The following is a 13,399-nucleotide window of genomic DNA, read 5'->3' on the forward strand; positions in this document are numbered from 1 at the left end:
TCCTTTCGCATTCCTCCACCACGAAAGATCAGTACGCGGATTTAAAGGGAGACCACATCATATGGAGCGACGATTATATGTATTGGCATCATGGGGGAAGACCAGCCATATCTCTTGGCTGGCAGCGACGATTATATATATGTATTGGCATCATCGTGGAAGATGGCAGCGACCATTATATATATATATATGTATTGGCATCATCGTGGAAGACCACGACGACGACGGCAGCGACGATTTTAGAAAAAATCTTCCCGGAAACAACACCTCAACCAAGCTGCCCCGACGACCGTTTTACGGGCCGCGTATTCCAAGACACGGCCCACCCGGCGGTGGACCGCGTTATCAAGGGGCCCCTCTCCGTTATATGAGGGACCGGCTCCCATTTGGGCTCGTATTTGAAGGGAGACCAGAGCATATCAGAGAGCAGCGACGGCTGTATATGTATTGGCATCATCGTGGAAGACCAGCCATATTGGCTGGCTCCCTTTAACGCAACAAACGCACTATAGTCTACAACCATCCCAACGCCAACACCACGGCAAGATATTTAGAAAAAATCTTCCCGGAAACAACACCGCAAGCGATGTTGCCCCGACGACGGCAAGATATGATCTTTAGAAAAAATCTTCCCGGAAACAACACCGCAAGCGATGTTGCCCCGAGATATGAACATTGTTAGTGCGGCGACCGCCGGAAACACCTGTTGTGGTCAACCCACTGCTGCATTTCATAAATGACAGTTATCCAATTTTGCCGGTGTGGTGGAAGCTTAACAATAAAATTGTTCGCCTCTCACGCCCCTTAGCGGTACATAATGAGGACTACGTTCCACTTTGTAGAACTGAAATAAATGTCACGACACGTACTGTCAACCTAACTGTGCTACGCCTACATACGAAATATGCTTGCATATTTGCGGGATTTGCATTGTAGGCATCTTTGATAACGTAAGTCAATTCATTAAGACTTCACTCTCTCATCGTTCCAGCTCACCCTGTTGCGTCACTTGTTGCTTGCGAAGGCATGCACTTGCGCATATCTTTCTCTCTGTCTCTCGAACGCCTGTCGTTTGACGTTCCTGGAACGGTAATCACACTTCCATGACATATTGTTAGTAGCCTCATAGTAGCTGCTTCGGAACCTCACGTCTCAGCACAACCTTTTCAACGAATCCCCTTGCAACGGTATGCGCCTTTTGGTCCGGGAGCGCGATTGCTTCACTGTATTTTGTGAGGCGGTCCGTGAGAGTTAGGATGTATTTTGTTGCCCAATGTCGTGACAGGCAACGGACCCATAATGTCCATCGCCGTTCTTTCAAATGGGCTCGTTACCTCTCAGAACATGCAAGTGTGCAGTTTTCCTATTCTTTGGGGTTTTGCGCTGCAGACAAGACTCGCATTTTGTACAGTAGCTACGGGTATCCCGAATCATTCCGACATTCCGACCCAGTAGTAAAAGCGCTCTATCTTCCTCTTTGTTTTCTTGGCGCCAACATGCATGGCCAGAAAACGGGGCATCAATGGAATGATCGCAACAAATCCTCTCTCGTGGACATCGGGACCACTATTCCCTCCCATGCATCGCGTATCCCTCTGTGTCTCGGGGGAAAGCTGCGGTAACGAAGCATGTCATCACTGTGGATGCAGTAACGATCGTCGGCCGCCTTTTCATGTTTTCCTTCGAATCCCCGCATAACTCCTTGCACTGCGGGATCACTCTGTTGTTCTGAGCGAATTGTTGTTCAGTCAATACTAGGCACGAATTAGGCAATAGCATTCACGGGTATTGCTCTGCTCATGGCATCGGCATTCGTGTTCGTTTTTCAGGGTTTATGCTGTACAACTTGTAATCCCTCAATCTTAAATTCCATCGTGCTAGACGGGTGCTTCGGTCGCGCACACGCATGAGCCAATTCAAGGTTTGGAAATCTGTGATGAGGTCAAACTTCCTACCACATAAGTAACAGCGGAATTGCACATACCACTGCAAGACATTCTCTTTCTGTACACTCTAAACAATGAAACTCCTTTTAAGCTGTAATTGGGGGTGTATTTGGGGTGTATCAATCGCTCTAGCACCGTACTTTTGTTCTGCCTTGTTTAGTTGTCTGCTACTGAATGCTACTGGGTGCTCCTGACCTTCGAATATCTGGGATAACACGGCTCCTACAGCGTGCCTAGACGCATCTGTGGCTAGAATAAAAGGCTTGCTAAAGTAGGGGTGCCTTACAATAGGAGCGTTAATTAACATGTTTTTAAGCGTCTTAAAGGATGTTGCTGCTTTCTCTGTCCAGCGAAAGGTGGCATGCTTAGATGACAGTACAATCAAGGGTTTCGCTAGGTTGGTGGTTGGTCGCAAGGTCAATAAATAACAATATGGCTGAAGCTAGCTGTGATAAAGTCTCTTGAATGGTAATGGATATGTATAAACACGGGTATAGCAGAATCGGGTGCGATCCGTCGGCTTCCTGTACAAGCAATGCTGGTGACCCCCATGGTGACCTAGAATGAGCCATAATGTCCTTGTCGAGCAGATTTTGCGCCTGCTGGTCTAGATCTTCCCGCAGAGTGCGTAAGGTACCCTACATGACCTCTGATCGTTGCTTCTTTTGAAAATCACCAGAACCCGGGGTCTTCCTGTTAACTTATTTTTGTTTCAATTGCGAGAGGCCTTATGTACATAAAAGGCCAACTCTTCGCATAACAGACAAGAATAAAGAATTCATGCTGGGTTTTAACTGGTTCGTGTCTGGGTCTTCGCTGCCAAAGCGCTGTGTGTTTGGCGCTTTTAGTACTGGATGGAACACCAACAGGCCCTATTCCCCGTTTGGGCGACGGAACACCACGCGCATTTGCTAACAGGTAACAAATCATGAATGCAGCGTAGCAGGTCCTAATCTTAGTCCCTTCTGCAATGCCTACGACTCAATGTTGCCCGTACACCATCACTTCTCTGCAAAACGGGTCTGCTAAATTCACCAAACTGCAATGTCTGTGGCGTGGAAGCTGACGTCCCACACCAGCTCCTTCAACCTTCAGCAGCACATTCAACATAGGGACGCCCTCAGTTGCCGTCTGCGCCAGATCGGCTGTAACGTTGGCCGCTCTCCTTGGCCCTGTCACGCACCCCAACTTCTGCTGGGCTGTCACTGCCGCTCACCTCGGTTTTTTTCCGAGTCTCATGATCTGCATGTAAAGTTGTACTAGTGTTTATTTTCCTCTTCTTTCTGTTTTCCTTTTTCTTTCTTTCTATTTCTTTCTTTCTTTTCCCCTTTTCTTTTTTCGTTGTACTTTGTCTTGCCTTCCTTTTTTCGTTTCCCCCTTTTTTCCTTTTTCTTTCCTCCCGTTTTTTCCTTTTCCTTTTTCTTTCCTTCCCTTTCATTTTAGCCCTTTCTCTCGGAATAGCAAGGCGGTTCTTTGCCTGGCTAACCTTACCTTTCTTTTCTTCATATTAAACATACCCCCCCCTTATCTTTGGTGACCACCTTCTGTGCATGACTTTTTCTGCACATCCCGCCGAACGAACTTTACCAAAAGTACACTCTTAAAAATGAACTTCACCTCATAGCACGCTCCCAGCCAACCATCATCTTGGATGATATCTGCCCTGATTTGTTAAAAACGGGAGGCGTACGCCTTTTCTGTGACAATTATGAACTGCATAAGCGTCACAAAAAAGGCGTACGCCTGCCGTTTTCAACACATCAGGGCAGATAACGATATCATTCGAGACGATAGTTGGCTAGGAGCGTACTATGCGGTGAAGTTCATTTTTAAGAGTGTACCTACCACTCTTTCAGAGTCTGAGGACGAGAGCCTGCGATATTTCGAACCGAAGACTATATTCTTCTTGAATCTTCTTAGGTCAGAAGATGATCAGTGTTGCCTTGGCTCTCGACCTGTCTCTTTCCTTTGCATATCCCCACGGGTTTCCAGAATTTTTCACATTCTTACATTACAGAAAACTTTTACGCACTTTTACAGAAAAATTGTCTTCTTAGAGTATTTATGGTCGGCACTGACCACAGTCGTTCGGTGTGGGTGCGTGCCTTTAATTTTAATCGATAACAACCTTCCTACCTTTGCAGGAAATACTCCAGATATGAACAATCCAACTTTTTCAAATATTGTGCACTAAGTTTTTTTTTTCGCACTTCTATTGATCCAACACTGATGTACACGCAATGAACGACCCATGCATTCTTCTTGAAAAAAATTTTTAATACAAAATTAAACAAACTATACACTGCGTGGCCTAAACAATGCATACCTTCAGCAGCCTGAACTCCTGCCTAAGAGTCCAGCACCCAGTGACCCATGCACTTGATGCTATGGTTCATGGACGTGCAGAAGCAGTGCCGCTTAAGGTATACCGAAACACGAGGCCACAAAATGAGGAAACCCTGCGTCGTCCCGCCAGCACCACACGCACACACACACACGTCACCTGAGAGGAGGAAGGGAACAAGTGGAACATTCGTTTGGCACCTCTGCAAGGAGCTCCCTGAACACGTGAACTGCACGGCCAGCAGCGCCCAGAGTACGAGGCCTGTCCACTATGCCTCCTTTGAACAACATCGACTGACCCCCCACAAAAAAGAACTTCGTTTCATGCAGGTATCAAAGATAGCGCTGCCTCAGAGGCACGGTTTGGAGCGCACCGCTTCCACTTCGAATGCCAGCACCGACTTGAAGCAATGTACACAACCTCAACGCAAGAAACAGTTGTGCCCTTCGTGTTCAATACCTTACGCCCTTTCTTTTTGTACTCACCCGCATCTGGTCTTACATGCACCTTAGCGTGCTGCGAGTCAAAGGGAAGCATTGATTCGGCTTTTGAGTTGTTCCAAGCACTCAAGTGAAGTGCCACTTGCCAGTACTTCAAATTAGTTCCCTTTTCTTGCTGAACGCTCAGCACCGGCATGCTTCTGGTGGACACGGCACTTAAGAACACCACTCACGTACTTGGAACAACACCTAAGGAAGGCAACATGCCCATAGGAACGATAAGAGGATCTATAAAGTGGCATTGGAAAGCATGCACCCTTTTTTCGTCAGTGTCCCATGGGACTGTCCCTCCTCCCATGTCACGTCTGACGTGCGTCTCGGACACGGACATTGTGAACAGGCACCCGTAGACCAAGACATGTTGCTCAGGGCCGTTTCACAGCCGACTCAAAAAAAAAAAAATGGAATGCTTAGGAAGGTGGTGTAAACCGCAGTGGTAGAAAAATATAAATACTGATCGCTCGCAGGACAAGAACAATGCACAATTCGGGTGTGTCCGACGGGGAACTCTGTAAAAATGGACGGACACAAGAGCACAACAGCAGAGTCACTATCTCTCCTTATTCTTGCGGCTCAGCGAGTCCGGAAGTAGGATCTGTTCATGCGTAGTAAAAGCGGGGCTTGCTGTTGGCACTCTTTGGGGTTGCACTTGATCATGCCGCTCGCGTCGCACAGACATTCAAGGCACGGGGTGCTCGCCGGTTTCACGACTTGTCCGACCTGGTAGAACGTGCCGTTCACTTCACATCCTGAGGGAAAGAGCACAGATATGACACATTGTTGAGAAATTGTACAGCAAAAAACGCCGTATGGTGGATCACTGATGGCGCATCGGTATCGACAGCCGCGAGAATGTTCGTGGGGTAGAACGGCCCATTCCTTTTCGTTCTTTAATACGCTGTGCACAGATACTTCCATAATAACGTTCAATGCGGTGTCTTTTAAAACATACTGTACGTCATCTGTGGCGAAGGTAGTGTCAAATGAATACATTACAGAAGCTTTTGATTTTGCGTCCTGGAGAAGCCAGACCAGAGTGGGTTAAAGCGGAGATTTGGGCAACGTGGTACATAACTACGTAAAAACAGCGCAAGACGTGTGGCGGCACGTGGACGACAATGAAGACGTGCCTCTGTTGGCGCGCACCACTGCGCTGGCCGGCCAGTTCTACCGGCACCGTCCTAGCGTGAGGCCACGCACATCTGCCAGCTGGGACATTCCATGACCGCCGGTCAGGACTCCTGTAGAGGAACACCACCTCCTCTACATTTGGTGACCAGGACAACGCACACCTCTCCAAGTGCACACACAGAACGTGCACACAGAACGGACACAGCGTTTTGTGTGTGCACTTGTCTCTTCTTCGTGTCCCGTTTCTGCGCTGTCTTTACGTAGTTTTCACGTAGACCCGAGTGGTTTGAGACTGACATCTCGATACCAATAAACCAATCTTTTGCAAATTGTTGCACATCGTACACATATATGTATTGGCATCATCGTGGCATTGGCATCGTACACATAATTCGGTACATATGCTTATTTTGTGAATCACCGCGATTGTGTAGTGACATGATGACTTTGTTCAGTGTGTGACATGGTGAAATCAGTGGTGTGAAAAGATCCAAAGAGGATGCATGTAAAGTATTCATTTCAGCAACTAGGCACGTTGGTCTCGCGTGTAGAGTAGCGCATTTACACACGCCCTCTGGATTACCACTCCCGCACTCTGTTGCGCTCCCTCTCCTACGGATATTGATTCCATTGGACAAATGCACGTCCACGGCTAACGTTCGTACAGTGCGGGTAGGTCAGATTTGTTGATATCGGAAAGTCACATTCAACTAAAGCTAAGCGTGGTTCACCCTACCGCATTTCATTGCGTTCGTTCCCATGGCAACCGACGCGCGCGAGACCTTCCGCAGCAGAACGCCAGGAGTCCGCCAGAGTCAATTTCTTTTTCGGACGCACGCACCGGCCCGCCACGCGTGTAAGTTGAGGCGTGTCTCCTTCTCTGTATCAGATGAATTTCATCATGGCGGCCGCTGTAAACATGGCGCGCATGGAGAAGGCAAGAAAAACGATGCAGGATTCATTGCACGTCATTGAAACGAACAGAAATTTGTTTCACGTCGAACTTAACGTAGACGTCAAGCTTACCGCCATAACGCTTCGTGGAGAATACCGTCACGAAAGACGCGCATTGGCTTACACGCGGCGCCTGCATGCACGTGAACAGTCCAGCGGATCGCTTATGGTTGACGTTGCACGCCTGAGTATGACTGACTACGGCAAGCAATCCCACCACCACCACAGACCGCTTCTGACGCACGTTTTCTTTGCGCACGTATTCGTACGCCGGTGTCTGCACGCGATGAAGAGCGTTCGTCAGCAACGCATACGGGAGTCTTCGGCATCGGCTTCCGCTAAAGATGACAACAGGGAGAAGGACAGAGGAAATATTTAGCTGTGTTCCATTCATTAAAAAGTGCACAGGGCAGTGTGCAAGAACTCAGACCAACGATATGTGCTGCTCTCGCGCATAGTCTGAGGGAAAAGTGTGGTTGTTAGATCGGTTGTCACATAGATCTGCTCCGCGTCGCAAACAATTAATGCCTGTCTGATTAATTGATTTAAGGAGCAAGGAGAGGCCTATCTCTGCAAAATCGACTACTAGTATGCACTGCATCGTCGCCGACGAGCAGCGGAGTCCATGGAAACCACGTTTACATCGTCTGCTCCACAGTGCACGAAATGGTGCACGGACACCCTAGGACTTAGGAGGAGCATTTTCGTGATCCCCTGCTGCGGTCCCGCGACACTTTCTTGCAGTCGAACTGCTGAAGGCTACACCTCTTCCGAATCGAATGAGGAAATGGAGCACCTTTTGTAAGAAGGGTTGGAAACCACAGTTTGCGTGTTCATAGAATACGTTCTGCCAAAGAAACGCCACTTTTCTTATGTTTGTTTAAGAACAGCGGTGGTGTTCTGCCCTACCTCTGACTTCCACTGTGGTCTCCACGATATGAGAGCCCAGTCCTAGCAACCTTGGTGCAGGGGTCGTCGTTGTAGTGGTCGTCGTTGTCACGTTCTTCTTTGTCATGTGTACAGCTGCAAAACAGGTCAGCTTATCAGATCATGCGCCTAAAGCTTGGGAGGGCAGAATACTTACGACACTCGTATCGCGGGCAGCAGAAACCCTTTATGGGTGTCTCGAAGCACTGCGGTATAGGCGGTGGACATGTCTGCTGGAGGCAGATGATGTCGCCCCGGAAGCAGAAGCAGAAGTCGCAAGGGTCAGGACGAGGAATCTGCTCAGCAGACTGGTATACTTTGCCATCAAATATGCAAGCTGTTCCCATGCAAAGCAATAGGTGGTCAGTTTCGTTGTAAACAATACTTTCCCTACTACTACTTACATCCTTCTTCTATGACGATCGGACCCTCGGTTTCTGAAATCAAACGAAAATTGATTCAGAGGTGCGTTATCTCACACTCGTTTACTTATTAGTCCCCGTTACGAAACTGCTCCAGGAGGACACATTGAAACAAGACGAAGCATTACGCTGCGATACACTGACGCGAGTCCTTCACTGTTTCACCAGTAGCTTTCAGTACGTGGTTTTCGCAGAAAATGAAGGACGTTTGATAAGTTTTTTTTTTCAACGAACTATTATAGATATCCTACTAGAATGAAATCAACAGTTAATTGCAGACAACTAACTATGCGCGAATACTAAGTTCACCAAAGGGAATACATACCAGCGACAGGTGCTGTCGTTGTGGGGACCTCATGCGGCTCCGTAGTACCCGGTTGGGGTGTGGTCTCAGGCGGAATGTGAGCTGTTGTTGCCTCAGTGGTCTGTTCCCTGTACAATGTGACATTTTCAGCAGCAGTAACAGGTGCTGCTGTCACTGGTGCCGTTGGTTCTGTTTCCTCTGGGGTAGGTGGTGTAGTGAAGAATGACATTATTGTGGACAGCAGGGACGGTTCTTCCGTTGTTGCAGCTGTTGAGACGTTTACCGCCGGTGTGCTCGGCTCTCGGGCTCCCACTGTCGAAGCCTCTTCTGTTGAAGGAGCGCCTGTCACCGGTACTTCTGTTGCTGTCGTGACGCTCGGTGCAGAAGTGGGTGCACCTTCCGTTGCGGTGACCGGTTTTGTTGTGAGTTCTAGCAGCGCAGGTGTAGTCGGAACGATTACAGTGGCATTGAAGGCATCTGGTGGCATTGTGACGATCTCCTCTCTACCTTCTTCATCCTCTGCAGTAGAAATCGTAATCTTAATACGCTCGTTCGAAAATGATGTTGTACCAGCGGGCATGGGAATTTTTTGCAATTCTTTCCCTTCAAGGTTCGCTTTTTGCCTCCGTAAATACAACCGATTACATCCTGTGGCACTTGTGCGAGCTGGTACCTTAAAGTTCAGGGGCATTAGGATACTTGGTTGTGGTATATGGTTGCCTTTCAGCACACACATTATTGAAAGTGGGGCAATAAAAGATACTTAAGTACCGACAACGAGTGTGTCAGGTGTACTTCCTCGCTTGAGCTACTGTTCCCTACTTTATTCCATGTGAGGTGGTATGAGTGATACGTACGGTGGAACCGTACTCATGTACCGTACGTCGTACAGGTCATACCATGTCATACAGGAATCGTACTCATGCACCAGTTCGTCCCAATGAACTGCCATATTAGTATGTTATGCTGCTTTGCGCTTGTGGAACACAGAGCAGCATCGTAGTTTTACCTTTGTCCGGAACGCATGTCATATTTCCCTTATTGAAAGGAGCGACGCAAGAATCTCCGAATAAAAAATAACAAAATGTCGCTAATTTCCCATCACTGCGCAGTAGTTGATTCAAACTTAAAGCTATAGCCATCGCTATCGGCGTAGACTTACGGCAAGAGTACATCTCAGGGCAGCATTGTTCAGGTTTCCTGTCCAGCGGCTTGCAGTCCGACCTAGGTAACTCGCAGACCCGCTCTGCGCACACCATTTCGCCGAACGTGCACTTGCAGTATTTGCATGGATCGGCTGTTTGAATGATCTGACCCTCTTCGATTCTTGTTCCCTGTACGTCACAACCTGAAACGGAAGAGCAAGGATGTTCAATCACCACCGCCCGTTTGAAACACGAAAGTTAACCGGAAGTAGTAGCATACCTTGAGGTTCTGTGGCTGCCACTTCAGTAGCTGCAACTTCCGGTTGTTCAGTTGGCTTCTTCCTGGCATCAACACCTTCTGGCTCCTCTGTAGCTGATGGTGTAGCGGGCTCGGAAGTGGCCTCCTCTAGCGGTGTGGTCGTTTCTTGTTCTCCGGTCGCAGTGGTGTGCAGCGCTGTGGTGGTGTCCTTTTCGACAGCCCCGACGGTGCTAGTACTTTCAGCCTGTGTTGTTTCACCCTCAGGGACACTTGTAGCCGTAGTTGTTCCAGCGGGAGTAGTGCTTTCACGAGTCGCAGCGGAGGGCACGATAGTAGTTGCTTCCTCCGTTGTAGCTGCCTTGGTGACGTCTGTAGACGCCTGAGAAGTAACTTCTTGCGTGACAGCTGCACTGGTGGCCTCGGTTGTTTCGGCATGAGTACTGCTCTCTGCTGCCGCTGTTGAAGACACTACCGTGGTTGCTCCTGCCGTCGTGGGACCAGCAGTGACTTCTTCAGTAGTTACTTCAGGAGTGCTTGATGCACTCGTGCCCTCCGATGAGGCAGGGGTAGTAGTGTCAGAAGCCGCTAATAACGGTACTCTAGTCGTTTCCTCCTTCACTGTGGGACTAACAGTGACTTCTTCAGTAGTCACTTCAGGAGTGCTTGATGCACTTGTACTCTCGGATGTGGTAGGGGTGGCAGTGTCAGAGGGCGCTAATGAGGGCACTCCAGTGGTTTCGCGCTCCACTGTGGGACCAACAGTGACTCCTTCAGTAGTCACTTCAGGAGTGCTTGATGCACGTGTACCCTCAGATGTGGCAGGAGTAGTAGTGTCAGAGGCCGCTAATGAGGGCACTCCAGTGGTTTCCTCCTCCACTGTGGGAGTAGCGGTGACTTCTTTAGTAGTCACTTCAGGACTGCTTGATGCACTTGTACCCTCCGATGTGATAGGGGTAGTAGTGTCAGATGCCGCTAATGAGGGCACTCCAGTGGTTTCCTCCTCCACTGTGGGACTAGCGGTGACTTCTTTAGTAGTCACTTCAGGAGTGCTTGATGCACTTGTACCCTCCGATGCGGTAGGGGTAGTAGTGTCAGAGGCCGCTAATGAGGGAACTCCTGTGGTTTCCTCCTCTACTGTGGGGCGAACAGTGACTCCTTCAGTAGTCACTTCAGGAGTGCTTGATGTACTTGTACCCTCAGATGTGGCAGGAGTAGTGTCAGAGGCCGCTAATGAGGGCACTCCAGTGGTTTCCTCCTCCACTGTGGGACTAGCAGTGGCTTCTTCAGTAGTCATTTCAGGAGTGCTTGATGCAGTTGCACCCTCAGATGTGGCAGGAGTAGTGTCAGAGGCAGCTAATGAGGGCACTCCAGTGGTTTCCTCCTTCACTGTGGGACCAACAGTGACTCCTTCAGTAGTCACTTCAGGAGTACTTGATGTACTTGTACCCTCAGATGTGGCAGTAGTAGTAGTGTCAGAGGCCGCTAATGAGGGCACTCCAGTGGTTTCCTCCTTCGCTGTTGCAACTTCTGTGACTTCTGTAGTTCCATGACTAGTTATTGATGGAGTGCTAACTGTAGTGGTATCCTCGGCCGTTTTGGCAGCTGTAGTGACTTCGGAAGTCGCAACAGTAGACACACTGGCGGTTTCTTCTGTCGTTCGTGGACCCTCTGTGGCTCCTGTAACTCCTGGAGTAGTCTCTTCTAGTGTGCTGTACGTGCTGGTAAGCTCGGTCTCTTTGGCAGGTGTAGTGCTTTCGGGGGCTACTGATGTGGGAACATCGGTCGCCGCTTCTGTAGACAATTGTGTAGTTGCTTCTTCCGTAGTGACAGAGCTGCTAACATCTGTCGTCCTGGCAGGCGTACTACTTTCGAATTCAGCAGCAGTAGAAGCGCCAGTTGTTGGTTTTTCCGTTGTAGACACTTCTGTGACTGCTTCTGTTGCTGCTTGTGTAGTTTCTTCACGAGCGCTAACCCCGCTCGTCACATCGGTTACCGTCGACGAAGTAGTGCCCTCTGAACCAAGTGTAGTTGGAACAGCAGTGGCTGCTTTGGTTGGAGCCATTTCAGTAGCTTCCTTTGTAGTTGCTGCTTCTGTGCTAACTGCACTTGTAGGTTCTTCTGTGGCCTGGTACGATGGAGCCTTTTCTGTGGCAGCTACATCAGTAACAGGTTCTGTTCCCGCGCTCGAACTCGGTTCTGGTGCTCCAGTGGATGTGAGTTCAGGAGTGACGTCAGACGGCACTGTAGTCCTCTCTTCGGTGGTGGGCGCGGCGTCTGTGCTAGGTACGCTCGTGGCCTCCGTTACTTCCGTTTCTGCCTTTGTCGCCGCTACAGTGGTCGTCTCCTTCTCTGTCGTCTCCTGTGGCGTAACAGTGCTGGGCTCAGATGTAGACAAAGGACGTGCCTCTGTACTGGCAGCCACTGTAGTAGGCTGACTGGTTTCCTCCGTAGGCTTCTCTACTTCAGGCGTTGTCACTTCAGGTTCCTCGGGTCTGGCAGCAGTTGGAGCCTCCTCCGCCTCCACTGGCTCTGCTGTCGTCACAGCGGGCATTGTTACGCCGTCTGCTCAAAAAGAAACCAGTTTAAGAAAAGGAAGTTCTGCAAATTTTTAGGTGTGGTCAGTGCATATGTTGAATGTGATCGACTGATGATGATGTAAAGTGATAAGCAATGGAGAAGGCAGAAGCAAAAGAAAGACTTAATACAAAGTTAATCGTGCGCCCCATCGCTTCTTTACCATCATTATGTAAATTGCACAGAATGATGTTCACGATATATGAAACCCCTTATGCTGCTTCACACATGATATCATTACGAAATGTTCAGTTACACATTCGAATGCAGCGCTTCACTCCTCATTTCTCAGATGTGTGCCTCAAGTTTCATTGCGGTTTGTGCATGATCAAACTTCATGTTTGCCTGTTCTTGCTTGCATGTACCCTTACTTCTGTGACGTTTTCCTTGTTGTTGTTGTTGCTTGTATATCAAGACTACAACTCCTGATAGTCTAACTTTCAGTTACTGCAAGTACAAATTTTGCAGAGGGCTTAGGGGAGTCCATTTCAAATATTTTCCACCCAACCACACGACGTAACGGTTAAGAGCAATGCTGTTGTGCTTGTCCTGTCCTGGGCACTTCCGTGGCATTCGGTACGGGCACAATACAAAGTATTCCACTAACCTCTGACAGCTCTAACAGCACAGATATAATGCCTGTAACGCGCGAAATGCTGCGTTACCGTACTCACCACAATCGTAATCTCCACAGCATTGATCCGCAGGTTTTGGTAGAGGCGTGCAGTTGGGCTCAGGAGCTTGACAAACTCGTTCTGCACAAATGACTTCTCCCTCAATGCAGTTGCAGAAAAGGCACGGATTTGAGTCGGGTACATGCTCGCCATCGGGTATGTACGCGTCTCCCACGAGGCAACCTACATTGAACAAAGCAACAGCTCTATTTTAATAAA

The 13,399-nt window shown here is 48.8% G+C and overlaps 1 protein-coding gene across 2 annotated transcripts in view; it reads right to left on the reverse strand.

Moving 5' to 3' along the window:
• Positions 1 to 4,202: 4,202 nt before the first annotated feature.
• The window catches only part of LOC135370168 (mucin-2-like), a 72,980-nt gene continuing 63,783 nt past the window's right edge, over positions 4,203 to 13,399 (reverse strand). For both annotated transcript variants that reach the window (XM_064603869.1, XM_064603868.1), the window contains exons 14-21: positions 13,181 to 13,363; positions 9,954 to 12,494; positions 9,691 to 9,876; positions 8,550 to 9,047; positions 8,207 to 8,239; positions 7,960 to 8,139; positions 7,785 to 7,898; positions 4,203 to 5,539 (exon numbers count right to left, since the gene is read on the reverse strand). In XM_064603869.1, coding sequence (XP_064459939.1) covers positions 5,364 to 5,539; positions 7,785 to 7,898; positions 7,960 to 8,139; positions 8,207 to 8,239; positions 8,550 to 9,047; positions 9,691 to 9,876; positions 9,954 to 12,494; positions 13,181 to 13,363 — 3,911 coding nt within the window. In that variant the 3' untranslated portion in view covers positions 4,203 to 5,363. The remainder of the gene's footprint in view (positions 5,540 to 7,784; positions 7,899 to 7,959; positions 8,140 to 8,206; positions 8,240 to 8,549; positions 9,048 to 9,690; positions 9,877 to 9,953; positions 12,495 to 13,180; positions 13,364 to 13,399) is intronic.

This window comes from Ornithodoros turicata, chromosome 10 (genome assembly GCF_037126465.1).
Source record: "Ornithodoros turicata isolate Travis chromosome 10, ASM3712646v1, whole genome shotgun sequence".
In the NCBI taxonomy this organism is placed as follows: Eukaryota; Metazoa; Arthropoda; class Arachnida; order Ixodida; family Argasidae; genus Ornithodoros; species Ornithodoros turicata.